Here is a 23,968-nt window from a genome sequence, read left to right as displayed (position 1 = left end):
CCTCTAAGATTAATTATAATATCAAAGATCATAATCAACGAGGTTAAGTGATTAAACTGAAAGTGAAAAATTCAACCAGACTAAAGGCTGACCCTCCTCAGCAAGAAACTTTCTTATTTAACCCTTTGATGCCTGAATTATGAAAAAAGAATGGGAAAAATATTTCGGCCGTTTCCAGGCTTCGTTATGACCTATTCCACGACAGAAATGGCAAGAAAAAAAATGTATTGATAAAGATGATGAAATAAAAAAATGGTTCCCACAGGAACCATCCGGCAATCATGGCACAAAAGCACTCTGATCGGCTACATAGTGTGGTAAGTCAGAAAACAATTCCTGTTGGGTGTGAAACACAAGGACACTTCACATTTTACGCATTTCACTTTGGAATGAGCTTGTACACATACTCTGCATCTCTGTTTGCTCTCTATCCAAGCCGGGAAGTGCTCCTGTCCATCGAGTCTTGTCGAATCTAGGGGGCGACAAGTATAATTTCTTTTTTTCTGAGAGTTGGTATCTGCGTCACTGAGAGGTCTACCTCTCTTTGGTGTTGCCAAAGATGCACCAGATAGAAGTGCACGTGCCACATCTGTCTTGAACTGTAGCAGGTTCATTGGTTTCTGCCCAGCAGCAAGACACCTGCGGTATAAGAGCCAGCCATTCACAACGGAGAGGTCAAACAAGAAGAAGAAGATCCTCATGTACCATTTGCTCCGTGACTTGAAGTCGATCCTGTAAAACTCCAGCAACATGTCGGCAAGATCTACACCACCCATAAAGCGGTTGTACTCCTTCACACAATTTGGTCGCTTGACATCGGCATACTCTTTTCGTTTACCATCCCACCGCCTACACGTATCTTCTGGGTCTAGGGCGGCATAGGTCGAAATCAAGTGGACTGGCTTATTGTCATACCACTTCACCACAATGGCATTCGACTGCGTTTCCACTCGCCAGTCGTAAGAGCCTCTTCCTCGGGCTTTCAATTGGCTGTCGGATTCCAAAGCACAGCCTTTCAACCTGTTTGCCCTCACTGTGGCCAGTGTAAGTATGCCCTGATCACTTAGTGTTTGTGCCAAGTCTAACGAGGAGAACCAATTGTCAAAGAATAGCTTGTAATTTTTGTGCTTGGGTATTCCTCTTGCAAGCCGCAGGACAAAATCAGCTCCAACTCCCAGGTCACTGACATCAACCGACCCCTTACCCGTATACATTTCAAAGTCGTAAACGAAACCACTCTCCCCAACCCTTGAGAAGAACTTATAACCCCACTTATGCGGTTTCTTGGGATTGTACTGCTTCAACGAAATCCTCTGTTTTGTCGGCACAATTTGCTCGTCTACTGCCTGGTGTTCTTCTGGGGGTATCTTCATAAAGTTATCTCTGATCATCTCTATCTGAGGACGAACGCATCTTTTTCAAGAGCGTAAATTTTCGTTTGGTCACGTATATGGTTGACCACGCCTTGGTCAAAAAACAGCCTGACAAATTCCAGGGGTGTCTTGCCACTCATTTCTTGGTTGACGACAAGATGATCCTTCCACGCAGCATCTGGCTGGACGAAATCCACTTTTCTCCAAGCAAGGTCCCGTCGTTTGCTTGGTTTCGAAGCAGCAGTGCCTGAGCTCGTGGCATTTTGTCTGGCGATCTCGACGTCCTCATGGTCATCCTCACTGTTGTGGTCGTCAGCTTCAATTCGACCGCTTTCTATTTCTTCTTCAATCTCTTCTTCCTGCGGGTTATTACCAGGATCAGGAAGGAGAAAACTAGGATCAGATGAGTCCTTATCTTCATCAGACAGATCTTCGAGGTCGGAGTTGTCTTCCGGGCAAAGAATAAAATTCAGAGCCTGTGCTAATGACACGGGGCGCGTATCATATATATATATATACTACATTGTTATTGACGACGGCAACTCCACCAGTTCTTGTCTAGATGGCTCTTCCGAGCGATAAAATTCGGAGCTATGCATGTCGGATGGTTCCTTGAAGCCACAGAACATGGTCGAGACATAGTTGAGCTCTCAAAATTTGATTCCAATGGTGTAAAGCAACTGTTTTCATGATATCTAGGCATCTCACACTGTATACGGCTTACAGTCTCATCTGGTCTCGCTACCGCCGGATGGTTCCCAGAGGAACCACGACGTTGGGGGTCGTTTCTATCCTCTGGTTTTCCAGCTATAGGAGTGTATGATAGCTCATCTGAACAAACAAAACGTCCTCTTTCTAAAACTTTTGGAATGAAAACTCTAGCACAATAAACAATAAAGTTATTCACAAAAAAGTATTCTCACCTTTCAGGAAAAACAAGCAAGCCTAGAGGGCACAGGTTCAAACTTCATTACCTCACACAAGGGTGACAGATTACGGACTAAGAAAAATACAAACCTGTCTAGGTAGATCAGATTGAGACAATGGCAAACGGATTGACGTTAATAGGTCAAACGGTCAGGATTAAAATAAATTAAAAAGTTCATGGTTCCTGAGGGAACCTTCAGGCATCAAAGGGTTAAGTAAACAGTACGTCGGTGAAAGTAGTAGGCGTGCAGTAATTTCAAATCAATTCGACAGAATGGATTATGTTGGACATAATGGATTATTATGGCCGGCAAAGGGCAGTTTGTAGTGGAAGCTTGGGCCCCCCCCCCCCTGAAAAATCTGGGGTGGACATTTGCACACCCCTGACCCCCCCCCCCCCCCAAATGGCGCCTCTGTCCCTTCCTAGGGCAGAAAATACAGACACAAGCTGACGATATAAGAAAATACGCCAAGAAAACAAAAATATGTCTATGATTTAAAAAATAAAACCAAAATACGTTAATCAAAACTTTCTAGTAGCGTTTATTGGGAAAGAAGCCTCAAAAATAGGAACAGGACGATTAATAGAAATGATGAAGACCAAGGAGTTTTCTAAAATCGGAATCGAGAAGCATTTTCTCGAAATTGGTTCTGATTTAACTGTCATTTTTTTTCAATGCGCATTCAATATTGTACGCATTCAAGCTCACCTTTTACTAAAATATACGTTTACCCTGGTAGATACACAGAAACTTATTTCAGGGGAAGGGGAAGAATGAGTTCGTCAAAATTCTAGGAAAAAAGACACTTTAAACAGAAAATATGATGCAAATTGGGAAAATTTCATGAAAAAATGGGAAATCTGTATATTTCTTGCGGCTTCAGGCTCAATAGAACCCGTAGCATACCACAACCAAACAAGAGAGAAAAATCGATCCATCTACCCATTTTGAAGGTTTACTTCAATATTTGAGGTTAAGAAATTTTCGAGAAAAACCTTGCGTGTCAAGAATGCCTTCCAATCACACTTTCCAACCTTTTTTTTACAGAGACTTGAACATGTTTTTACTATGCTGTTTTTGGTGAGCTGCCTCTTCAAAAGCTATGCATAATGACTAACTTGATCTATTTACAGAATTAAATCCAATCAATTTTCGACAAATATATTATGACGCCGCTTAAGCTCCCACTTTTTGGCCATACTAAGGTCAACTGCAGTGGCTTAGAATTTTAACATTGTGTATTAAATTTCACTTTGAAATTCCATCCAAACTATTATTGCTTTAAACTGTTATGTTTATTTTTTCTTCGCGCATTTCAAGAATAATTTTTTCTTTTTGTACTGTAATCTGATTGCTGGTTTTTGGTTAGTTTACATTGTCTCCTGTTCCTGAATCTCCTCTTTTCCTCCTGCTTCTCATTCTTGTTTTCTTTCCTGTGTGTTTTCCCTTCCCTTCCCCCATTTGAAGCACTCTCATTTTCATTTTTTCTAATCTAATGGGATGAGTTGTTTTTTCGTATTCCAGCAATAAATTCCATCTAGAGAGGACTGACATAGGACTGACAGCGTTTTGAACGCAATTAAGCATTTATTAACTATATTGACTAGAAATTGGAAATTCGAACTATGTCCAGGTGGGAGGAGAAAATATAAAACTCAAATAAACATAATCCCAAATTAAGAACTTGGGAATTAAAAGCAAAATAAAGAGTGATTAAACTTCACGGAGCCAAAAACATACTTTTATCAAGGGATTCCAATTCCAGTCTCCAACTAAGCGAAAATGAAATGTAGTGATAATATATCGCCTTAGACTTGGCTTAAATCCGAATCAATAATCCTATTTGAATTGGGATTCTGAGGTGGAATTTAAATTGAAAATAAATTTGACATCGTTCCATCAACTGGACAATCAAAAACCACTGATTATAGCATAATCCCAAGTTAGAATCAAACAATTAAAAACACATGTCTTGAAGATAAATCAGAAGAAGTCAACAGATTTTCGGAGTAGCCAAAAATTCCCTTCAGGGAGCAACGACCGTCAAATTTTGAGATTAATTAAGAATTGTGGCCGCCCAAGTCAAAGGGTGAATGTGTTAGCAAAGTTGGTGTTTTTTTTTTTATCTTAGATGACTGTGCTGTTGTAGGCTTTGGTTATAGTAGAGACCAGCAGCCTTGTCGAAATTAAGAGTTAACCAGTTCTAAGACATTCTTACCGGTGGTTAATACGTGGAGTGTAATCTTTATTCAAATCCCCTCTAGCATTCCTGATGGAAGGTCTTGGAGTAGGACCCCGTCCTGGAGGAATCAGGTGACTAACCGCAGTATCTTCGGTTTTGGCTCGAGATCGCTGACGTATAGCGGTAAACTCCTCTTGATCTTCAGGAACTTGAGATGGGATATTCATGCTTTTAGCAGAGACAGAACTTTGCTGTTTCAAAATCTAAAATTAATTTTGAATAATTTTTAAGTTTGAACAAGAAGAAAAATACAACTTAGAAAACAAATGTATCTCTAATAGAAGACAGGTCCTGAAATTATTTAAGATACCAATATATATGTTCTATAGATTTTACTGTATCTCATGACAATCGCAAGTTATAAACATTAAAATTGATGGTTTTTCCAGGCATCCAAGATGCAAAGGGTTAAACATTTTAATAGACAGGAGAGTCATACCTAAATAAGCCCAATGAAAAACAAAATTTTCAGGTTCATATAACAAACAATAGCTAAAAGTTTTACGCTACAAAAAATCATTCTGTAGAGGAGAATGGGGGAGGAGGGTATCATCAATGCCCAACTACAATAGAATTTTTCCTTTGGCTTTTGATTTTATTAAATGCTAAATTTGCAAATTTCACCATGAATTAATACCAGGGTAGAAAATTACAAACTTTAGTCAGATGCAACAAACATCGGCAAAACATACTGTAATCACTCGATATACCTTTACATTGTTAATCGTATTACTAACATATGAAACAAAGAAGTATTTCATTAGTACACATACTTTAAAATATCCCAATGTTGCTTTTAATATATATTGTTGTACATATTGGAGAATAAGATACTCATTGGGGTGCCTTCTGTTTGAGCAAATACTTGAAACTGTAGTTCTTAGGAAATAACGCACTGTCATTTCCATATATAATAGATGAAGTTATGTTAGATGGTTGTTTGACCCTACTACTTTCTATTAAGTAAATACGACTAAGAAATGCTGCCAAAGAATTAAGACCAACAGGAGGAATCTATATCACTTTCTATCTCGTTTCCAAAGAAAAAGAAAGAAACACTTTTTCGTTTCATGAAAACTATATCTTGTAAATGAACAACTGAATACATCAAAAGCTTTAGTAATTACCACTTCTGGATCTTCATTATCTGAGTATTCATCATTTTCAGTGATATTTCTACCAACAGAAACTGGAAGGGGTGTAGTCACTCCTGCTGGTTCTAAAAAATCTGCCAACTTTCTCTGATAAAATTGCCTTGTTGTTGCTAAAAAGAAAAAAAAAACATTATTAAGATTCACGGCATACCCAATACTATCACATCAAACTCAAACTAAAAGAAACATACAGGAACTCTTTAATCACAACTCCATTTTAGATTACTAGTTTATAGAACGAAATGCAGAATTTGACTTAATCACATGAGTAATTGTCAACGAGATTATAAAAGCCAAAAGTAAAGTCAAGACAGCTTGTCTCATTGTACTGGCATCAAGCCATAGCTCAAGGAGCTACTCGTTTTGCAGCTGCGTTGAAGTTCATTACAAGCCACATTTAGTCCTGCATTGAACGAGTTTGAGAAGCCGCTCATAATGGGTACATATCTGCTTGACGAAGTCTCCATGCACAGTCTTCTAGTAACAGAGCTGTCGCTGACTACATCCATATCGTCATTCAAAAATAAACACGGAGGTAGAAGCACTTTAAAGCAGCAAGAGTGTAAGGTAAGCGTTTGTGTGGACAAAACAAGCCTCACTGGCAACTCTTGATATGAACAGACCGTGATGGAGTTCGGGTGACGGTTCATAGGATCTAGCTCTGCACAAATATAGAGGTGCTGAAAATGCTTTATTGCCTACTGCAATGCGTTTTTCCTTCTTTGCCGAAGACCAATAAAATATCTGACTGGCTTTAAATAACCTGATATTAGCTGGAATGTCCATAACCGTAAAAAAAAGGTGGCAGCTAAACCAACATAGTCCTTGATAAAAGGTACATAAGAAGTAGCAACTTCTCTGTAAAGGAATAAAGTGCCCCATCCTACCATATAAACCTGCATAGTTTGCTTTGAAATAGGTTGAACCTCAGGTGTATGCTGTTTGGATAGTTCATCAGGAAGTGCAACCTTGCCTGCCTGCCACATGACTCTGTGAAACTCAAACAATGCAAACGCGAGGCTGATAGCTCATTTTAGACAGCATCAGCTGGACTCGAGCTGTTTGTTAACATTACAGCACAGAGTCGGAGAAACAATAGAGAAGCAACAATTTGAATGACTTCACTGTCGATCAACCAACGACAATAATTTTGTGGTTAAATTCGATGCACGATCTTTTTTTTTTTTATTTACTAATAGGAGAAAAAACATTTGCCTGTTGTTGAATAGTGTTGCTATTCTGATCTGTTGTGCCACATTGACGTCCTTGTTTGGTTCTTCTTCAAATGACAAGATGCTCATCAGATTCTTAGCATCTCAAAAGAGATATAACAACGAGACATATCCCAGCAGCCAAAAGGTATTCAACACATTCATCTTTTACTAGATCCAAAGCTACAATATTTTTTCTGTCGACTAGTTACAAAAGTGTTTCTCCCAGAGAATGTTGTGATTGCTTAAGCATCAGCCAGATATTCTCAACTGATCCTTTGTGCCAGCAATCTGTTACTTCTGCTTCAAACAGCACTTATAGAAATTTTAGCTGCTGAGCCCAAATATTCAATACAAACTCAAATCCAATGAGGGCGACATTTAGCAGTACATTAATCAATTCATTTGTTTCAATTGTCACATATTTTTTTTTTGTATTGTTGCCCCAAAAACAAAAACAAATCCTACGTACGTGCCGGTCCTTTACTCGGTGCCCCTCGCCCCCCCCCCCCAACCTCCTCTTTATACAAATAAACATGGTGAAACTCTTTAAATCATGGTCATTCAGCAAGTCTTTAGGGAATGGCTGGAAATATTTAGACATTAAACATTAATACTGCAGTATAAGTGTTCTATATCAAAATACACTAAGTTAATATTTTGCAAATAGTGTCTGATTTGCAAAAAAAAAAAAACGCAGTAACAGTTTATGGGCTTGTTAATCATAACCTAATCACAGCTTAAACTAACAATTCATGATATTTCCTAATTTAAAAAATGGCATATACATATTCATAAAATTATGTTTCATGTCCAACAAAGTTGGCATTTAAGGATTTGATTTTAGGCTATTGATTAAAAATCTTTGACCAATGTGACAATATAGAACCTCAAAACAAAACAAAAACCTATAAGTACACACTTCCACAAAAGACCAAAAAGCAAAAGCTATTCCAACAAATGAGAACGTTTTAAAGAAAAGGTAAACTTTCCAAAATATTACAAATATATCATCAATTTTGACATGAAGCTAATATTGCATTGTAAAAGAAAAAAGTAAATAAATGGCAACCAACCTACTTTTTTCACAAATAGTATTTGATTTTCACCTAAATGGTATTTAAAGATTTTTGTGTTTTTTCTTACTAATTGGAAACTAATAGTGCAGCACATACATTCAAATCCAATACCATAGTAAGTACTGTGCATTTCCACAAAGGATAAAAGAAAAGTCAATTGTAAGAAGTGAATATTTGTTAGGACACAAAAAAGTGAACTATCAAAATATGTCAATTTGTGGCCTGTATAGCTAATAATCCACAGCAAAATAGATGAAGAGCTAAACAACACCATAAAAGTAACTCATGATCATAAACAAATCATTAAAAAATAGATTTGAAACTAAAACTAAAAGATCCTAACTTCATCATTTTGAAGTTCAGCTAAAATTAGGCCCATTTCTTAGCAAATCAATGTGCAGAGATGTTACATCTTTTGACCGAAAATTGAAACAAAAAACCTTATTTTTCTTTTGACAGAAAAAAAACATTCTTTTCTTACAGACAATTGACAGAAAAAAACTTCTTTTCTTACATTTTTGATGGCAAAAACCTGATGGAAAAAACCTTCTTTTCTGAAAGAAAATTCACAGAAAAAACCTTCTTATCTTACATCTTTTGACAGAAAAAACCTTCTTTTCTTACATCTTTTGACAGCAAAAATCTGACACAAAAAACCTTCTTTTCTTACAGAAAATTGACAGAAGAAACTTTCTTTTCATACATCTTTTGACAACAAAAACCTGGGACTCTGGTCTTACTTCTTAGGCATCTTTTTTTTCTTTTTCTTTTTTTTTTTGCAAACATATTTCCTTATTTTACTCTAATCAGCAGTCTAAGGACGTCTATGAGACTGTTATTAAAGTTCTCTCTTCAATGCTCTATTTGGGAGTGAGCTGTAAGGTCTTAGTACTTAGAAGAAGTAAAAACAATAATCTGAACAAAAAGAAGAAAGATCTTAGATGTAAGGTCTTATTCAATCATCCCACCTGTTTTAAGATACTAAATTCTTTGGTAAGTAAACTGTTTGGGTATTTTCTAAGTAATATATTTGTATTTTCCTTTTTTTAAACCAAATAATCGCAATTTACATAATTACGATTGTTTTGGAGGTTAGCCAAAATATTCAGTATTTCAATTCAAATTGAAGGCTTTGGTTAGGGGCCCGTTGTGTTGTTGTAGGCATTTTTAAAGTTTGATAGGTCCTAATAAATAACTGCTTCCAGTTGCAAGGTATATTGTATAACTATTGTGGATTTTGAACTTCATTAGGATGCCTCTTTTCTTTGGAAAAACTATGCCAATAGTTGTATAATAGGAAGCCATATTAAGATTTGAATCTTCAAAGACACAAAAAAGATGCAGTGCACCACCATTACACACATACTTATCTCCCTAACTCTCCTTAACCTGCATGTTTGCTCAACTATGAGCTCTTAATCACCAAAGAAAAAAAATAATTTAAACTGACTGTTGATATTGAACAAAGAAATGAAAAATAAAAGAAAAGAAAAGGTAAAAAGTCAGAAAAAATGGAGTAAAAACCTGTAATTGGGCCACAATTTATTCCTGCATCTTTTAATCTTTTGTAGAGCTCATCATCATCCAGGGAGTCTAAAACAGTATTGGAGGCATCTGCACTTCCATTTAATTGACCTGACTCTCCATCTGTTCCATTCTAAAAAAAAAGACATGAAATAAGTATTTTGAGCAAGTTTCAAAATTTCAGCATATCTACATTACATTTCTTTATTTTGGATTCAGTCACTTTTGTGTTATAGCTAATAATTAATGAAGCATTGCATCCTATTTTTAGTCTTTACTAACTATGGTATATTTTATAAAGTGACAAAAAATTTGAACATGTGGACAGGGGTGAGCCCAGGGGATAATGGGGATACATGCCCCCCCCCCCCAAAAAAAAAAAAAATAAAAATGGGAATGTGTCCTATAGGATCGACATCCTCATAGATTTTGGGTAATACAAAAGAATAACGTATTCTGTAAATCTTATTGTGATGAGGGTAAAAACTGAATGATTTATTCATTTAATAAGTAAGTAAGTAATTTTATTGCCCAAAAATTCACATGGAATTAAAACAGAGTATAAGAAAGTAAAAAGAAAAGAAAAGTCACACTAGGGAACATCACCAAAAATATTTACACTTTATGTACATTTGCAAAACTACTGGCACAAGATGGCTAGCCATGGGTTCGCTCTTCCCTTAGCGCTTTTCAGAAAATTCTTGGCGACACGGTTAACACAAACTGTAGGATTGGATAAACCATAATTATACATGACAAAGGAGTTATTCGTCCATGGTGGAAGTCTCAGAAGAAACTTCGCAAATCAAAAAAACAGAACTTTTACTTTTGCACACTGAGCAGATGACAGGTATTTCCAAAAGGGTGCTATATACAATACATGTGGAAGGGCAATGACATTATAAAGCAACACAAGATATTTATGGCAGAACTGATGTCTGTTACCAACAGTTGACCTGTACAGAATCCAGATTTTCACTTCTATGTGGTGCACAAGCAGCATCCAGCCAATAGTAAGTATTAAGCCAAGCCAAGGTAAGCCAAGGTAAGTATTACTCTCAGATGGTTTCACAACTGAATCACTCAAAGGGACATTTTTTTTGCAGCACTCTGCATTGAAAAACAAGACGGCAGATTTTGACACAATAAACAACAAACCTACGTTGTTGTATTCCTTATTCAACATATCAAAATTCTTCAAAGTCAATCAGCAGACCTATTCAAATTAACCAAGTCGTCAGCATACATCATCAGCAAAACATGCATCCCTTTTGAAACACAGGAAATAGCTACTCGAGCTTGCACCAGCAGAACACTATTGTTGCACAAACTTGGAGACACAACCAAGACTTGCCTGACTCCTTATGGACCAGTACAACAGCGGATTTGACTGGATTTTAGGGTATTTTGATAGGGTTATAGTACATATAATATAATACTCTGACAATACACAAACTTGGCCCTTGTTTATATGCTTCTAGAAGGATCTGCATGTGCACCGACGAGTCAAAAGGCTGGCTCACATCAAAATAGCCAATAACTAGTGGATCGCCCATTGCCTCAGATTCAGACAGAATAGCAGCAAGGGCATACAGAGCATCAGCGCAACCAAGCTCTACCACAAAACCAAACTGGTGGTTTGGCATTTGGCAACAGTGTCTAACATTTGACAATATAAGCATTTCTAGAAGCTTGCACAAAACTGGCAACACTGTATTGGGCAATACAAGGAGCATTTGTTAGCTTGGTTACCTTTTTTCAGGATGGGCGTAACTTGCCCTGTAGAGAAAACATCAGGCACAAAACCAATTACAAATATGATCTTGTATAATAATGTTAACATTTCATACAAAAGATGAGTACCATTCACAAGGTGAAGTGCACACAAACCATCAAGTCTGCAAAATTTCTTTATTCAGCCTAAAAGCATTTGTAGTTACATCCAAAACAGACACGGTCTAGTCCAAAAAACTCGAATTTGATAGCACAGATTCAACTTGTTTGGTATATGGTCTAACTACACTGGTATTTGGGGCTATAAATTTGACTGAGGCATGTTTTGGCAATTTTTCATCTTTCCATAAGCAACTTGGATAATTAATTCTTCTCTCTGTATAGACATTTTTCCCATTTGTGCAATGCTGCTTGAGGGCTTTCTCAAATTAACGTTTTGTGTGTATATGGGGACAATTCAACACACCTGATTTACGATGACCACTTTCCCTCCACACCAAGAGCCAGAACTTAGCATCCTGACATGCTTTCACTAGCATTTGATTCTTTCAGAACCCAGGAATTTCAGTACCTTTACAAATTTTCCAAACAGGAATAGCAGCCTTTTCTGTGGTTAGAAGTGCGTGGGTGATTTCAGCACAGAAGGGATTGACTTGTATTTTAGTTTCCTGGATATTCCTTTGCATGTTGGCTTGTTGTAGACTAAATGGCATGTTGATCTTCTGAAGCATCATGCCAAGCACTGTCCAATAAAGAGGGAAGTCAGCCTTTGACCAATCTTTGATTTCACCTTAATTCATCTGAGAGCTTTAAGGTCTTCCAGACCTGTAGTGCTCTTGGGTTGATGACTGCAAGTCAAATCTCCACTGCTTCTTCTCCCACCCAAGTTGGTTTATGATGGAATGGACGGAGGGAGCACTGACAGTTGAATCTTTCAATTGATTCCAGTGCTTTATGACTCTTCTTGAAAAGAATGATTGGCTATCTTGATTGGGAGCTTGACTTTGATAGCTTCTTGGAGTGTCCTCATGTGTTATTCTGGCTGGAACTGAGATGTTTGCCAAAAATTGCTGACTTTTCATACTAGAGCTTGTAAGTAAACATCACATTCCTGTGTAAACATCTGTAAACTAAAGTGGGTAGTTGATTTACCTGTGGTGGTCCTCATATGAGGTTGATGCAAGAATTCTCACGCATTTTGTTGCTCGTTTCTATACATTTTCAATGAGCCTCACATCTTGTCAATAAGAAGGACCAGCAAGATAAATGCAAAAATGAATATTGGTCTGATGAGAGCTTTATATAGTTTTACAAAAATATAGATCCCTGTGTGCTATTAATAGTCTGTTTTAGTAATCCAATACTGGAGCTTGCACAAGAAATAACATGCTGAACATGGCTATGAAATTTGAACTTATTATCAATGATGACACCAAGATCCCTTTCTTCTGCTCTGCTCTCTAATTACTCTCTTACTTTTGTGGTGGGGTTATAGATTGTGTAGCTAGCCATTAGGTTATTAGGTCCAAAATGTGATACAGAGCATTTGCCTATGTTGAACCAGAGAAACTAGTCTTGGGTCTAATCTTGTAGCTCATCTATGTCATGCTGGATGCTTTAGGGGTATACATTATCAGCAAACAGATGCATGCCATTGTTTATATGGTTAAATATATCATTGATGTAAATCAGAAAGAGAGTTGGACCCAGTACAGTATCCTGTGGTACTCTGCTCATTACTTTGGCCTTGCCAGAGTAAATTGGTTGGCCATCTGTAGCAAATAAGCAAACTTTCTGTTTGCAATTTGTAAGAAATTTCATTAGCCTGTCTACAACAGTGGATATTTTGGAGTGTAATCAACTGTCAGGAACCTTGTCAAACACCTTGACAAAGTCCAGCAACACCAGATCAACTCAATATTTGTGGTCAATTAGATCTGTGATTTTCTTGTATGATTCCAAAAGGTTTGTTTCCATTGATTTCCCTGACTGGAAGCCATGCTGCTTGGATGACAAGATCTTGTTGGTGGCCAAATGCTTAAGGATTGAATCACTGACTATGCACTTGAGTATTTTGACAACAACTGAGGTCAGGCTAATAAGCTGATAATTTTCAGGCTTTGAATGGTTACCTTTTTTGAAAACCAGTGTAACGTTGGCTATTTTCCAGTCTACTGGCAGCTCTCTAGAGGTAAATGATTTCTAGAAAATTTTCCAAAGCAGTTCTATTATGATTGCTGCAGCTTCTTTTAATAGCCTGGGATGTAGGTTATCAGGTCCTGGTGACTTGTTAGTAACTAACATCTGTAAATGTCTGAGAACCTCTGCAAGCAATAGAGTGATGCTATCCATTGGGGTTTTTACAATGTATTCTGGTGAGGGAGGTTTCTGATTTAGTGAGTTTGCAAGCTTGATGATGTCAGTCATTTCTTCGCCTTCCTCTGTTACCAGTTTCCTGATGCCTAATCTATTATGGTCTTGGCTAGAGACATATTGCTGGAATTTCTTTGCGTTTCTCTTAGCTTCATCTGCAAGCTTAGATTCAAAGCTTGCAAACAAATTCCATGTCAAACTTTTAAGTTTGTTCCTGCTCTTTGAGAATGTTTCTTTGTTTTCTGCAGATGGATACTTCTTGTGCTTCTTCCATTTTCTGTTGATTTCCTTCTTAATATCCTTTGTCATTGTTGTAGTGTTTGTGGTTTTGGAATGAGCTTGCTCAAAGTGTACTGTTCAGCTTTGCTTAGCAGTATTCCTTTGAAGTATTGCCATTGTTGGTCTAAGGAACCAATTAGGACATCATCCTAGGAGATGTTGCTGATATCTATTCTAATCTTCTCATAGTCTATGAAGGTCCTTTTTATGTAGCTGTTAGTTACTTTGAGGAATGTTGTTTTTATTTCTATTGCAACATGGTCACTTTTCCTGATTGGGGGCATGTGTTTAGTATGAAGAAGGGATACTGGTCTCCTAAGAAATGTTAGTTTAGGAGGCTTGGAAGCAGCCCACTTACGAAACAGGTTGGGTGGTTGACAATTTGGTGGAGGCAAGCATCATGAATCATATCTATGATTGGATTCACAGGTCCAGAGGTGACATAAGGGAATTGATCTTTCCAGGTGATGCTTGGCAGGTTAAAGTTGCCTGGAATTAATAGCTCACCCTTATGTATGTCTGCCATCTTCCAAATGACCTCAGCTTGCTTTGCACCTGTTTGCTCAGGTGAAGGTGATGATGGGCTTCTGTACACACAGCCAATTCTGACAATGGGATGGTTTTTACTCTCTGGAGCTGAAATTTCAAAGAATATAGTTTTGGTATTTTTGCATCCACTGGAATGATCAGTAGGGGTGACAATATACAAGGATTTGACAAATGAAAGTGTTCCACTGCGGCAATGACTGGATGATAGATTTGATATAGTTTGGTAGCCTTGCCGATTAGCATGTGAGTCTAGGAGTTGGTTTCTTGAGTTCTTAGGACAGAGCTCAGTAAGGAGTAAAACATCATAGTTATTTACATAAATCATAGATTTTAGCTTGTTGATTTTGTTTGGAAGTTGGTCTATGTTTGCAATTAGAGCAGAAAAATCTAGACTTACTTGCTCCCTATTTGTGTTGGATACTTCCTTTTTGTAGTGGTGGATATATTGGACCAGCTCATCTTCAATGGACAAGAAACTACTACAGGATCTACTATTGTCAATTGTATTTGGGCTTTCATTTGAGGACTTGAAGGAGAAATCGGAAATTTCATCAATACTTGTTAGTTTATTACTATTCACTTTCATTATTTTTATTATGTACAGGACTAGCAGATGGAGAAACTAACAGTCAGTGGCCTGGTGAGAGTGCCCCCCACCTGGACCAATCAAGTTTTTTGGGACAATCTTTCCATGGTCTACAGTCAAGTTCAGCTCTCTTAATTCAGTCCAGCACCTGAATTCAGCAGCTAATGCATTTTTTTCTCCTGGTCTTCCCATGATGCATCTGCCCTAAACTGAATTTCTTGACAAAGCTCATAAGAACTTTGTAAAATATACTTTTTCAAGTTTAGGTTTTGAACAGAGAAAAGAATAGGAGATGGTTGGCTGTGAGTTGATTCTTGTTAACTTGTTACTGTTTGGCCAATGGGTTGCTAGGAGGCTTTGGACTTATTGACATATTTGGATTCACAATGTTGTACTGCTCTGTAAAATGTTTTTCAATGAATGCCTTGTCACCATTTATTCCTGGCTGCAGGGGGACACCATATGCAACTAGGTTAAGTTTTCTGCTATCTCTGTCGTTTTCCTGTCTGAACAGTCTGAAAACTTAATCTTCATGGTGAGAATCAATGACTTTTCTTATTTTGGATATTTCCTGAAGCATTGCTGCTCTTGTAACATATAGACCAGCCCCCCCCCCCCCCCTGTATAAAATTCAGGACCAAATCCCTCATTCACATCCCCTTAGAAATCCTCAAATATAGGACCAAATCTCTCATCCATACTCTTCTAGGAACTCTTAAATTCAGGACTAAATTTCTCAGTCACACCCCTTTAGTAAATTTCAATTTGAAAAAGGTTTGGATAAAATCATTCAGAATTTAACAGTTGCTAAATTTATCAAGTCTGCATAATCCTACGCAGTTAAACTACGTGCATTTAGATAAGTGAAAGGTTACTTAACAAGTCAAGTAACCAGTTATTCTGACCCCTGAGTTTTTCAACAGTCTGCATAGTCCAACGCAATTAGACTATGTGCATTTAGATAAAAAAAGGTTACTTAACAAAGTAACCAGTTATTCTGACCTATGGGTTTTTCTCAAAACCAAAAGAGAAATCCTTGCCAAAGAAAAGCTTTTGGATGCGTGACTAGTCACATAATTAAATATTACCAATAGTAGTGGAGGTCAACTTCCACAGGTCACTAAGCCTGTCTGGCGGGTGTTTGTTCAGAGAAATCGCGCGTTGGATATATGAGCCCAACGCAAGGGCAAAGAGTTAGTTTTATGGTAGGATTCGAATGCATTAGATCAATTTCTCATGTTCACCTTTTAGTGCAATAAGACATTGAAGCTATCTTGTCAAAAGTTGTATATTGTAAGTAAATAAACCTTATTGTATTTAATCATCTTCTGTCTATGTATTAAGGCATCAGGTACAGTTCCTCTAGCTTTCAGGCACGGTCCCAAGGGAATCTATATTTGTTTCAAGAGACCTCGAACAACACCGAGATGGTTCTGTCTCCCAGGTTACCGGGGATTCTATACGAAGCCTTTTTATTTTATTAATAATTTAGCTCCCATATCCACATCAAACTATTAAGACTTAGAAAAGTCCCAAGCAACTCCACGCAAACCCCCCTTAAGATAAAAGCACAACACAAACTAATTATTTAACTAAACCACCCCGTAACATATGGCGCGGTCGGGTAAAGAAAGCAGAAAAAGGAACTGAAAGTACCTACGCAATTAATGCCCACTAACATAGACAAGTATGATTACTTACATTTTACTTTTTTGATTTTTGAGTGCAGTGCAATTTTACCTAGCTTTTTGAATTTTTAGGTGCAGTGCGATTTTATTTCTATTTTGCATTTTTTCTATATAGGTATACCCCATTCAAAAAATATCAAAATCTTTAAGAAATTAAAATAAAACAGTAAAAATTAAAAAAATTTTGAGATTATTTTAAACCGCATATTTAAAAAAAAAAGACTACAATAAATATGGAACAAGAACAAGATGAAATATTAAAAGCGCAACAAATTATTGCAACTTCGGTAGAAATTGCAAAATCATTACCAGAATATGAAGGAGATACGGACGTTGATCAATTCAACATCCATTTAGGACAATTTGTGGAAATGACAAAAATTGACCTAAAAGTATTAAAAAATATGTTACTTTTAAGACTGAAAGGACAGGCGCTAACATTCCTAAAACAAATCGAAAACTCAATAGGTACAGAAGCAACCTCAACCATTAACTCAATAGAATTATTGCAACAGGCCTTCCAGAAAAGATTCATCGACACAAGTTCGTTGAATAAACTAAAACATGGCCTAGTTACTTTCGAACAGACGCAAAACGTTCGTGAGTACTTGCATAAGGTTAGAATCGCAACAGAAGCGCGATACGGTCCAGGAGAAGGGGAATTATATGAAAAAATCATACTAAATGCATTTAAACAGGGACTAAACCCAAAGTTATACCGCCTTTTGATAGCTAAAAATATTGATAACCTAGAACTAGCAGTTCAGGAAATAGAAAGAGCCGTAGAAATTGATTCGATTGTCCTGCAGCATCAAAAAATGTCAATAAATGCTGTAGAAAGCAAAGCCCCTGTAAGATCAAGGGATTCCTCTCCGCGATTTTTCTCCCGAGAATCATCGCCAAAACCTGTTCGAAATCAAATGCGAACCACCACACCTCCAAGACAAGTACGTTTTGCCCCCAATAATCAATTAAGGGCACAAACTAACAATGAACCATTAAGGTGCTACACCTGTAGCCGATTAGGACATATCGCAAGAAATTGTTTCGCAAACAATAATTATCGCCCAAATATTAGGGGAACGGGTAACCGTTTGTCCAGGGGGACAAACTATAGTGGGTACGCCCCTAGAGGCAGTCGAGGGAACACCCTTGTAACAAGAAATAATTATCCCACCCAAAATCAAAATTTCCAACGCAATACGTATCAATATCGAGGAGGGTATCGTGGAAGGACAAATCAACCCAATAATAGTTGGAACAGTAGTACAAGAGGAAATTACATCAGCCGACGGCAGCCATATAATAGCTCCATCTCAAATAATAATCAAGGAACCCAAAATAGAACAAATGAAAGTTCTACATCTAACATCTGGGAATCCCAGGGAAACGATATAAGCCCCCAAAATTCGTAGGACCAAAATTTGGTGGCAAGATAATTTATAGGTCCCCCCCAGTAATAATACCATTTTTAAGTGCAAATAATAATAAGATGTTACCAGTATTTGAAAATTTTAACGCAGGGAATATTTATTTCTCAGCCCTTATAGATTCAGGAGCAACCGTAAATGTGATAAATACATCCGTGTTTAATAAATTACCAAACTATATTAAACGACGAATGAGCAATATCTGTCCCAATTTGTCAAGTGTGACAGGACACGACCTAGATGTGAAAGGCACTGTGTATCTAGCCTTGCGCAAGGATAACAGAAATTTCTATACTCGATTTATAGTTTGTAAGAATTTTCCATACGAAGCAATAATAGGCGCAAATTTTTTAAAATCAAATAAAATATTATTAGATGTAGCAAATTCAAAGTTTATCTACCCAACGGACACCATATCAATGATAAATAACATACAAGCAAACAAAGCAAGGGAAAATATAGGTAACATGAGAGAGTATAGAAACAAACAAATTCAAGAAATTTGTTATTTATGGAAAAAACTTGAAAAAATAGAAACTCCAGGAAAAAAACCAGCGGAGAATCTTCTAAATTTAATAAAAGAAGAAAATAACGAAAAATATTATGGATTTGTAGTGCGTAAAACAAAAATTCCCCCTAAATCAATGCAGAGGATCCAAATATCACAATTGTTAGAACCAGTTAATGATAAAAATGAAATTTGGGTAGCATCGCCTTGGGAAGATCTCCCGAAATATTTAGTGTGTGAAGAACAAATTATAAATTACGAAAAGGGAGAAGGTTACATTTGGGTAACGAACACCCACGAAAACGACCTAATTACCCTAAGTAAAGGTACATGTTTAGTAGAGATACAGGTAGTATCGGAATCCGACATTAATAATTGGAAAAAATTGGAAAAAAACTACGTGAATAATATTAATGTTTACGTTGACAGAGAATATCCACTGACGCGATCTCAATTCCTTGAGAAATTCGAACTAAGTCACATAACCGATGTGTCATTAAAACAAAAATTATGCGACTTATTATGGGAATACAGAGATGTCTTTTCGACATCTGAAGATGACATAGGACTTATCCCATTTTATGAACACGCAATACAAACCACGGGGCCGCCAGTTGCAAAACAACCATACAGAATTCCTTATAAACATAAGGAATGGCTAATAAACAAAATACATGAACTCGAAAAAAATCAAATCATAAGGCCAAGCATAAGCCCATACTCTGCCCCCGTTATTTTAGTCCCGAAAAAGAATAATGATCTTAGACTAGTGGTAGATTATAGAGCTTTAAATAAACAAGTAGTAAGTGACAAATTTCCCCTACCTAGAATAGACGAAATTCTAGACTCAATATCAAATAAAAATAAAATATTTACTTCCCTAGATTTGACACAAGGATATCATCAAGTAAAAATAGCTGAGGGCGATGTTTTTAAAACAGCTTTTTCAACAACAGAATGTGGTTCTTATGAATACTTAAGAGTACCATTTGGACTAAAAACTAGTTCGAGTGCATTGTGTAGACTCCTCCTTCATTTACTAAGAGGCCTAAATAACATAATTCATTTTCTTGATGACGTCATAGCTATGGACAAAGACGCGGAGGACCATTTAGAGACACTAGCAAAAGTGTTTGGGAAATTTAGAGAAGGCAATTTAAAATGTAGACCAGAAAAAGTAAATCTTTTTCAAACAAAACTAAAATTTTTAGGAGTAGTTGTAACGCAAGGACAAATTTCCCCAGACCCTGAAAAAATAAAATCCGTTAAAAATATAAAGCCCCCCCAAACAATTAAACAATTACGAGGAATCTTAGGATTAATGAGCTATTTCCGAAAATTTATAAGAAATTACGCACAAGTTGCAAAACCTTTAACAGACCTCACGAGAGGCAACCCACAAAAAATTGTGTGGTCTAATACAGCTCAGAATGCATTAGATCATTTGAAAAAGGCTCTAACCTCAGAACCTATTTTATCGCTACCTGACTTCCAAACAGGACAATTCGTTGTTACAACGGATGCCTCTAACAAGGGAATTGGGGCGATCCTCTCCCAAATAATAAATGGGGAAGAAAGAGTGATAGCGTACGCTTCTCGCACCTTAACTTCTGGAGAAAGTAATTATTCTGCTACACAGCTTGAATTATTATCAATTATCCACCATTTGGACAAGTTCAGACATTATTTGGTAGGCAGAAAATTTAAACTGCGTTCAGACCACAAAAGCTTGCAATATCTGCAAACTTTCAAAAAGCCAACGGGAATACTCGCGAGATGGATTTTGAAAATCCAAGACTTAGATTATGAATTTGAACATCTTAAGGGAAAACAAAATGCCCCATGTGATTATCTAAGTAGATTTCCAGATAATACCCCAGTAGAAAATGAAAATGAAGAAGTCAACACGATAAAAGCAAAGTACGTTCCAAGAAAGAAAGGTTTAAAAATGAAATCGGCTGAGAATAATTCGGTTGAGAAGGAACAGAAAGACAGCCCACTTTCCTTGAATTCTATAAAAATATATCAAAAGAAAGATAATACTTGTGCTGCTCTAATAGAATATTTCTTATATGATAAAGAGTTACCTGATGAAATGAAATCTTTTAAAAAAGAAATTGATAACTTTTATTATGATTTCGACGAAGAAATACTATGTAGGATAATAACCGATACTGATAAAAGAAATCAAACTTCCGTTATACCAGTTTTACCCCAAATTTTGGAAAAACCCGCTTTTGAATTCTTTCATTCTGAAGTAGGAGGTCATTTGGGAATAGATAAGACATTCCATAGATTAAAACAATACTTTTTCGTTACTTCAGCCTTAACAAAGTTAAAGAATTATGTTAATAATTGTGAAACCTGTAATTTAAGAAAAAATCCACAAGTCTACCCGAATCCAACGATAGGAAAAACGCCTACGGCCCGGTTTCCATTTGACATAGTCTCTTTTGATTTATATGGTACAAGTGGAGAATTACCCACTTCTAATGAAGGACATACCTGTGTACTGTCAGTAATTGATCATTTTTCTGGTTTCACTTTTGCTAAACCATTAAAAAATCAAAGCGCCTATACAACGTCGAAAGCTCTCGCTAAAATATTCCTTAATTTCGGTATCCCTAATACAGTATTAAGCGATAACGGCCCTAATTTTGTATCGAAAGTAACCAAGGATTTAATGTCTTTCCTTCAAATAAATAAATTGGTATCAACCCCCTATCATCCACAGGCCAATGGGAAAATCGAGAACAGACACAAACTATTTTCTAATATTTTAAGTATTTACACGAAAGAAAATCGCAGGGATTGGCATGATACCTTACCTTATTTAACAAATGTAATAAATACAGCTTACTCCCAGGTCATTCGCGATAACCCATTTTATATATTATTCGGACGAGACTTTCGAATCCCTTATAATGAAATTATAGAGTCACGACAATATTATAATGATTCTCAAGATTATAAACAAGAATTTATCAATAGAATGAGGAAAACTTATAAACTTGTAAAACAAGAAATAGAAAGATCAAAAAGAAAGCAAGAATCAACAAATATTCCTAATGTCAAAGGTAAACTCGATTTCCAAATAGGAGACTGCGTTTACTTAAAGAACGAAAACAAATCGGACGGCAAGAAACTTTCGGACCGGTACCTAGGACCGTTAAGAATAATTAAAAAGTATGATAATAACGTTACATTTAAACTATTAAAACCAAAAACAGGAAAAGTCTATAAAACCCACGTTAGTCGTATAAAGAGGGCAAAATTCACAGAAACATGGACCCCTCAACCTTCAACATCAAATACCTCGGAGGACGAAAATCAACCACCTCGCTCTAGATTAAGTGAGCTTAAACCTTTTAATTTCAAACAAGGATATTTTGAAAACAGTAGTGACGAAGAAAAATTTAATGAATTTCTAACCATGACAAATATGGTTACCCCCCCAAAAAGTACCCCCGTTACGCGGAGACGGAGGAAAAGCGATTCCTCTTCCAGTGAAGAATCAGAAGAATTGGACTATACAATTTCTCCACAAACGCAATTTTTCCCGGATCGAATTTCGACACCTTTTCCACCCAAACGTTTCCCCGATAATTTGGTACACCCTGTCACACCAATAGACAGACCCTTTTCGTTACAAGATGAATTAAATAAGGCTATACAGACCCCTGGTGACATAGAGTCAGAAAAGGTCTACCAACCGCAGCGACAAACATTGCGGGAGGCCATGGATCTTATTAATTACCCAATTAAAACTAGACAAAGTACAATTGATACTTATCCAGCTACAGATGAACAACAATATCACGATATAACTGTCTCAAAGGCAAAACCAAAGGACTGGGAATCTTGGAAGGAAACCTTAATACAAACACTTCCTCACCCCCCGGAAGACATGGCTTTCAAGCAGTGGAGGCACCCCAAGAAGACATTTGAATCCTCCCAAAGCTCCCAAGAATCGTTCAATTCTCCTGAGCACAGAGATCAACAGGACGAGTCAATCAATAAACCCTCCACTTCACGAGGTGAAGAAATTTACGAAGGTCGAGCTGGATCTACACCTAAATCTCAAACTTCTACTTCAAGAGAACCAGATACTAAATCTACAACTAGTTCCTCAGATACTGAGAGTGAATCAGGCACAAATGAGCCCAAAGATGTGGAAGGAACAAGACCACAGAGTGCAACTGCCCAGGCTAAAAAGGCACAAATTAAAGGTCAAAAATTTCTTAAAAAACAATATAAAAAGTTTGACTTGATATCGCTAGCGAAGCCAAAGAAAAAAACCGAGTCTACCGAAGAGAAGATAACAACAAGGTCAGGCCGAGTTGTCAAAAAACCAGATAAATTAGATTATAAATAAAAGAAAAATAAAAATCTACCAGTCCTGGATAAGATAAAGAAAAAAAAAATTTATGATAAAATAATCATTTTTTTGCTAATTGTCAATTAATTACGCTAAGAAACCATCCCTTAATAAAACATCCTTAAAAGAAAGTGCCTTTCAGGAAAGCTGAAAGACTCCAAGTGAAAAATTGGCCTATCTTCAAAGAGTGCTCATTATTCTAAGTGAGTTCAAAATCACATTTTTGCTAAGATTAACCGCATGAGTGCAATTGCTTCATTAACATTTTTCTTAAAATAATTCCTTTAAGTTAAGGATTATCTTAAGGGTTAAAATTAAAACTGCCCCATCGACTAAACGTTTCGCCAGATAAGTAGGCGAGACACTTCCTGATTCTTAAAAAACTTTAATTTCTCTAATAATATAACCCGTAGCTTTGGTAAACTATCTTACCACAAGTATAACTCAGCTGTAACAAAACGTTGATTAGAAAGCTTATTAATATTGCTAAACCTTACGCATAGACAGACGATTTAGATTTCGAAACTAGAATTACATTCGAAATTACAAGAAGTCTACTATACACGAAACCTGAATAGAAAAAGCGAGGCGCCCTTGCGGGTTGTAGTGGCAAGGCTTGGCGTGTTTCAACTTGCTTTGCCGCGTACTACCTGAGGGGACTCCTTGAAAGTTACTTCTTCATTGTTACAGCCAGCAGTAAAGTGGACAAATATTAGTAATTTGCAACAAACTGTAAATTGAATTTTGACAAAACCAAATTCACCGTAAGCCAATTGTCGGTAGTTGGTGCAGACTCGGCCTACGAACTTCGTATGAGTTCATACGCTGTATCTGTTCGAATTCCCAATTACTATTTCTTCATTGCTTCAACTCATGTTGGACCAACCAATTCAACCCATAATATAATACTCGCACATTGTTTGAAAGAATT

At 36.8% G+C, this 23,968-nt stretch overlaps 1 protein-coding gene across 1 annotated transcript in view; it reads right to left on the bottom strand.

Moving 5' to 3' along the window:
- LOC136037999 (lamina-associated polypeptide 2, isoforms beta/gamma-like) overlaps nt 1-23,968 on the bottom strand; it is a 56,945-nt gene that overhangs the window by 13,421 nt on the left and 19,556 nt on the right. The window contains exons 2-4 of the mRNA XM_065720913.1: nt 9,513-9,645; nt 5,672-5,808; nt 4,521-4,747 (exon numbers count right to left, since the gene is read on the bottom strand). Of these exons, the coding sequence (XP_065576985.1) occupies nt 4,521-4,747; nt 5,672-5,808; nt 9,513-9,645 (497 nt within the window). The remainder of the gene's footprint in view (nt 1-4,520; nt 4,748-5,671; nt 5,809-9,512; nt 9,646-23,968) is intronic.

Source organism: Artemia franciscana, chromosome 17, assembly GCF_032884065.1.
Source record: "Artemia franciscana chromosome 17, ASM3288406v1, whole genome shotgun sequence".
NCBI lineage: Eukaryota > Metazoa > Arthropoda > Branchiopoda > Anostraca > Artemiidae > Artemia > Artemia franciscana.
The sequence above is the reverse complement of the archived record's forward strand: the minus strand, read 5'-3'. Positions and strand labels throughout refer to the sequence as shown.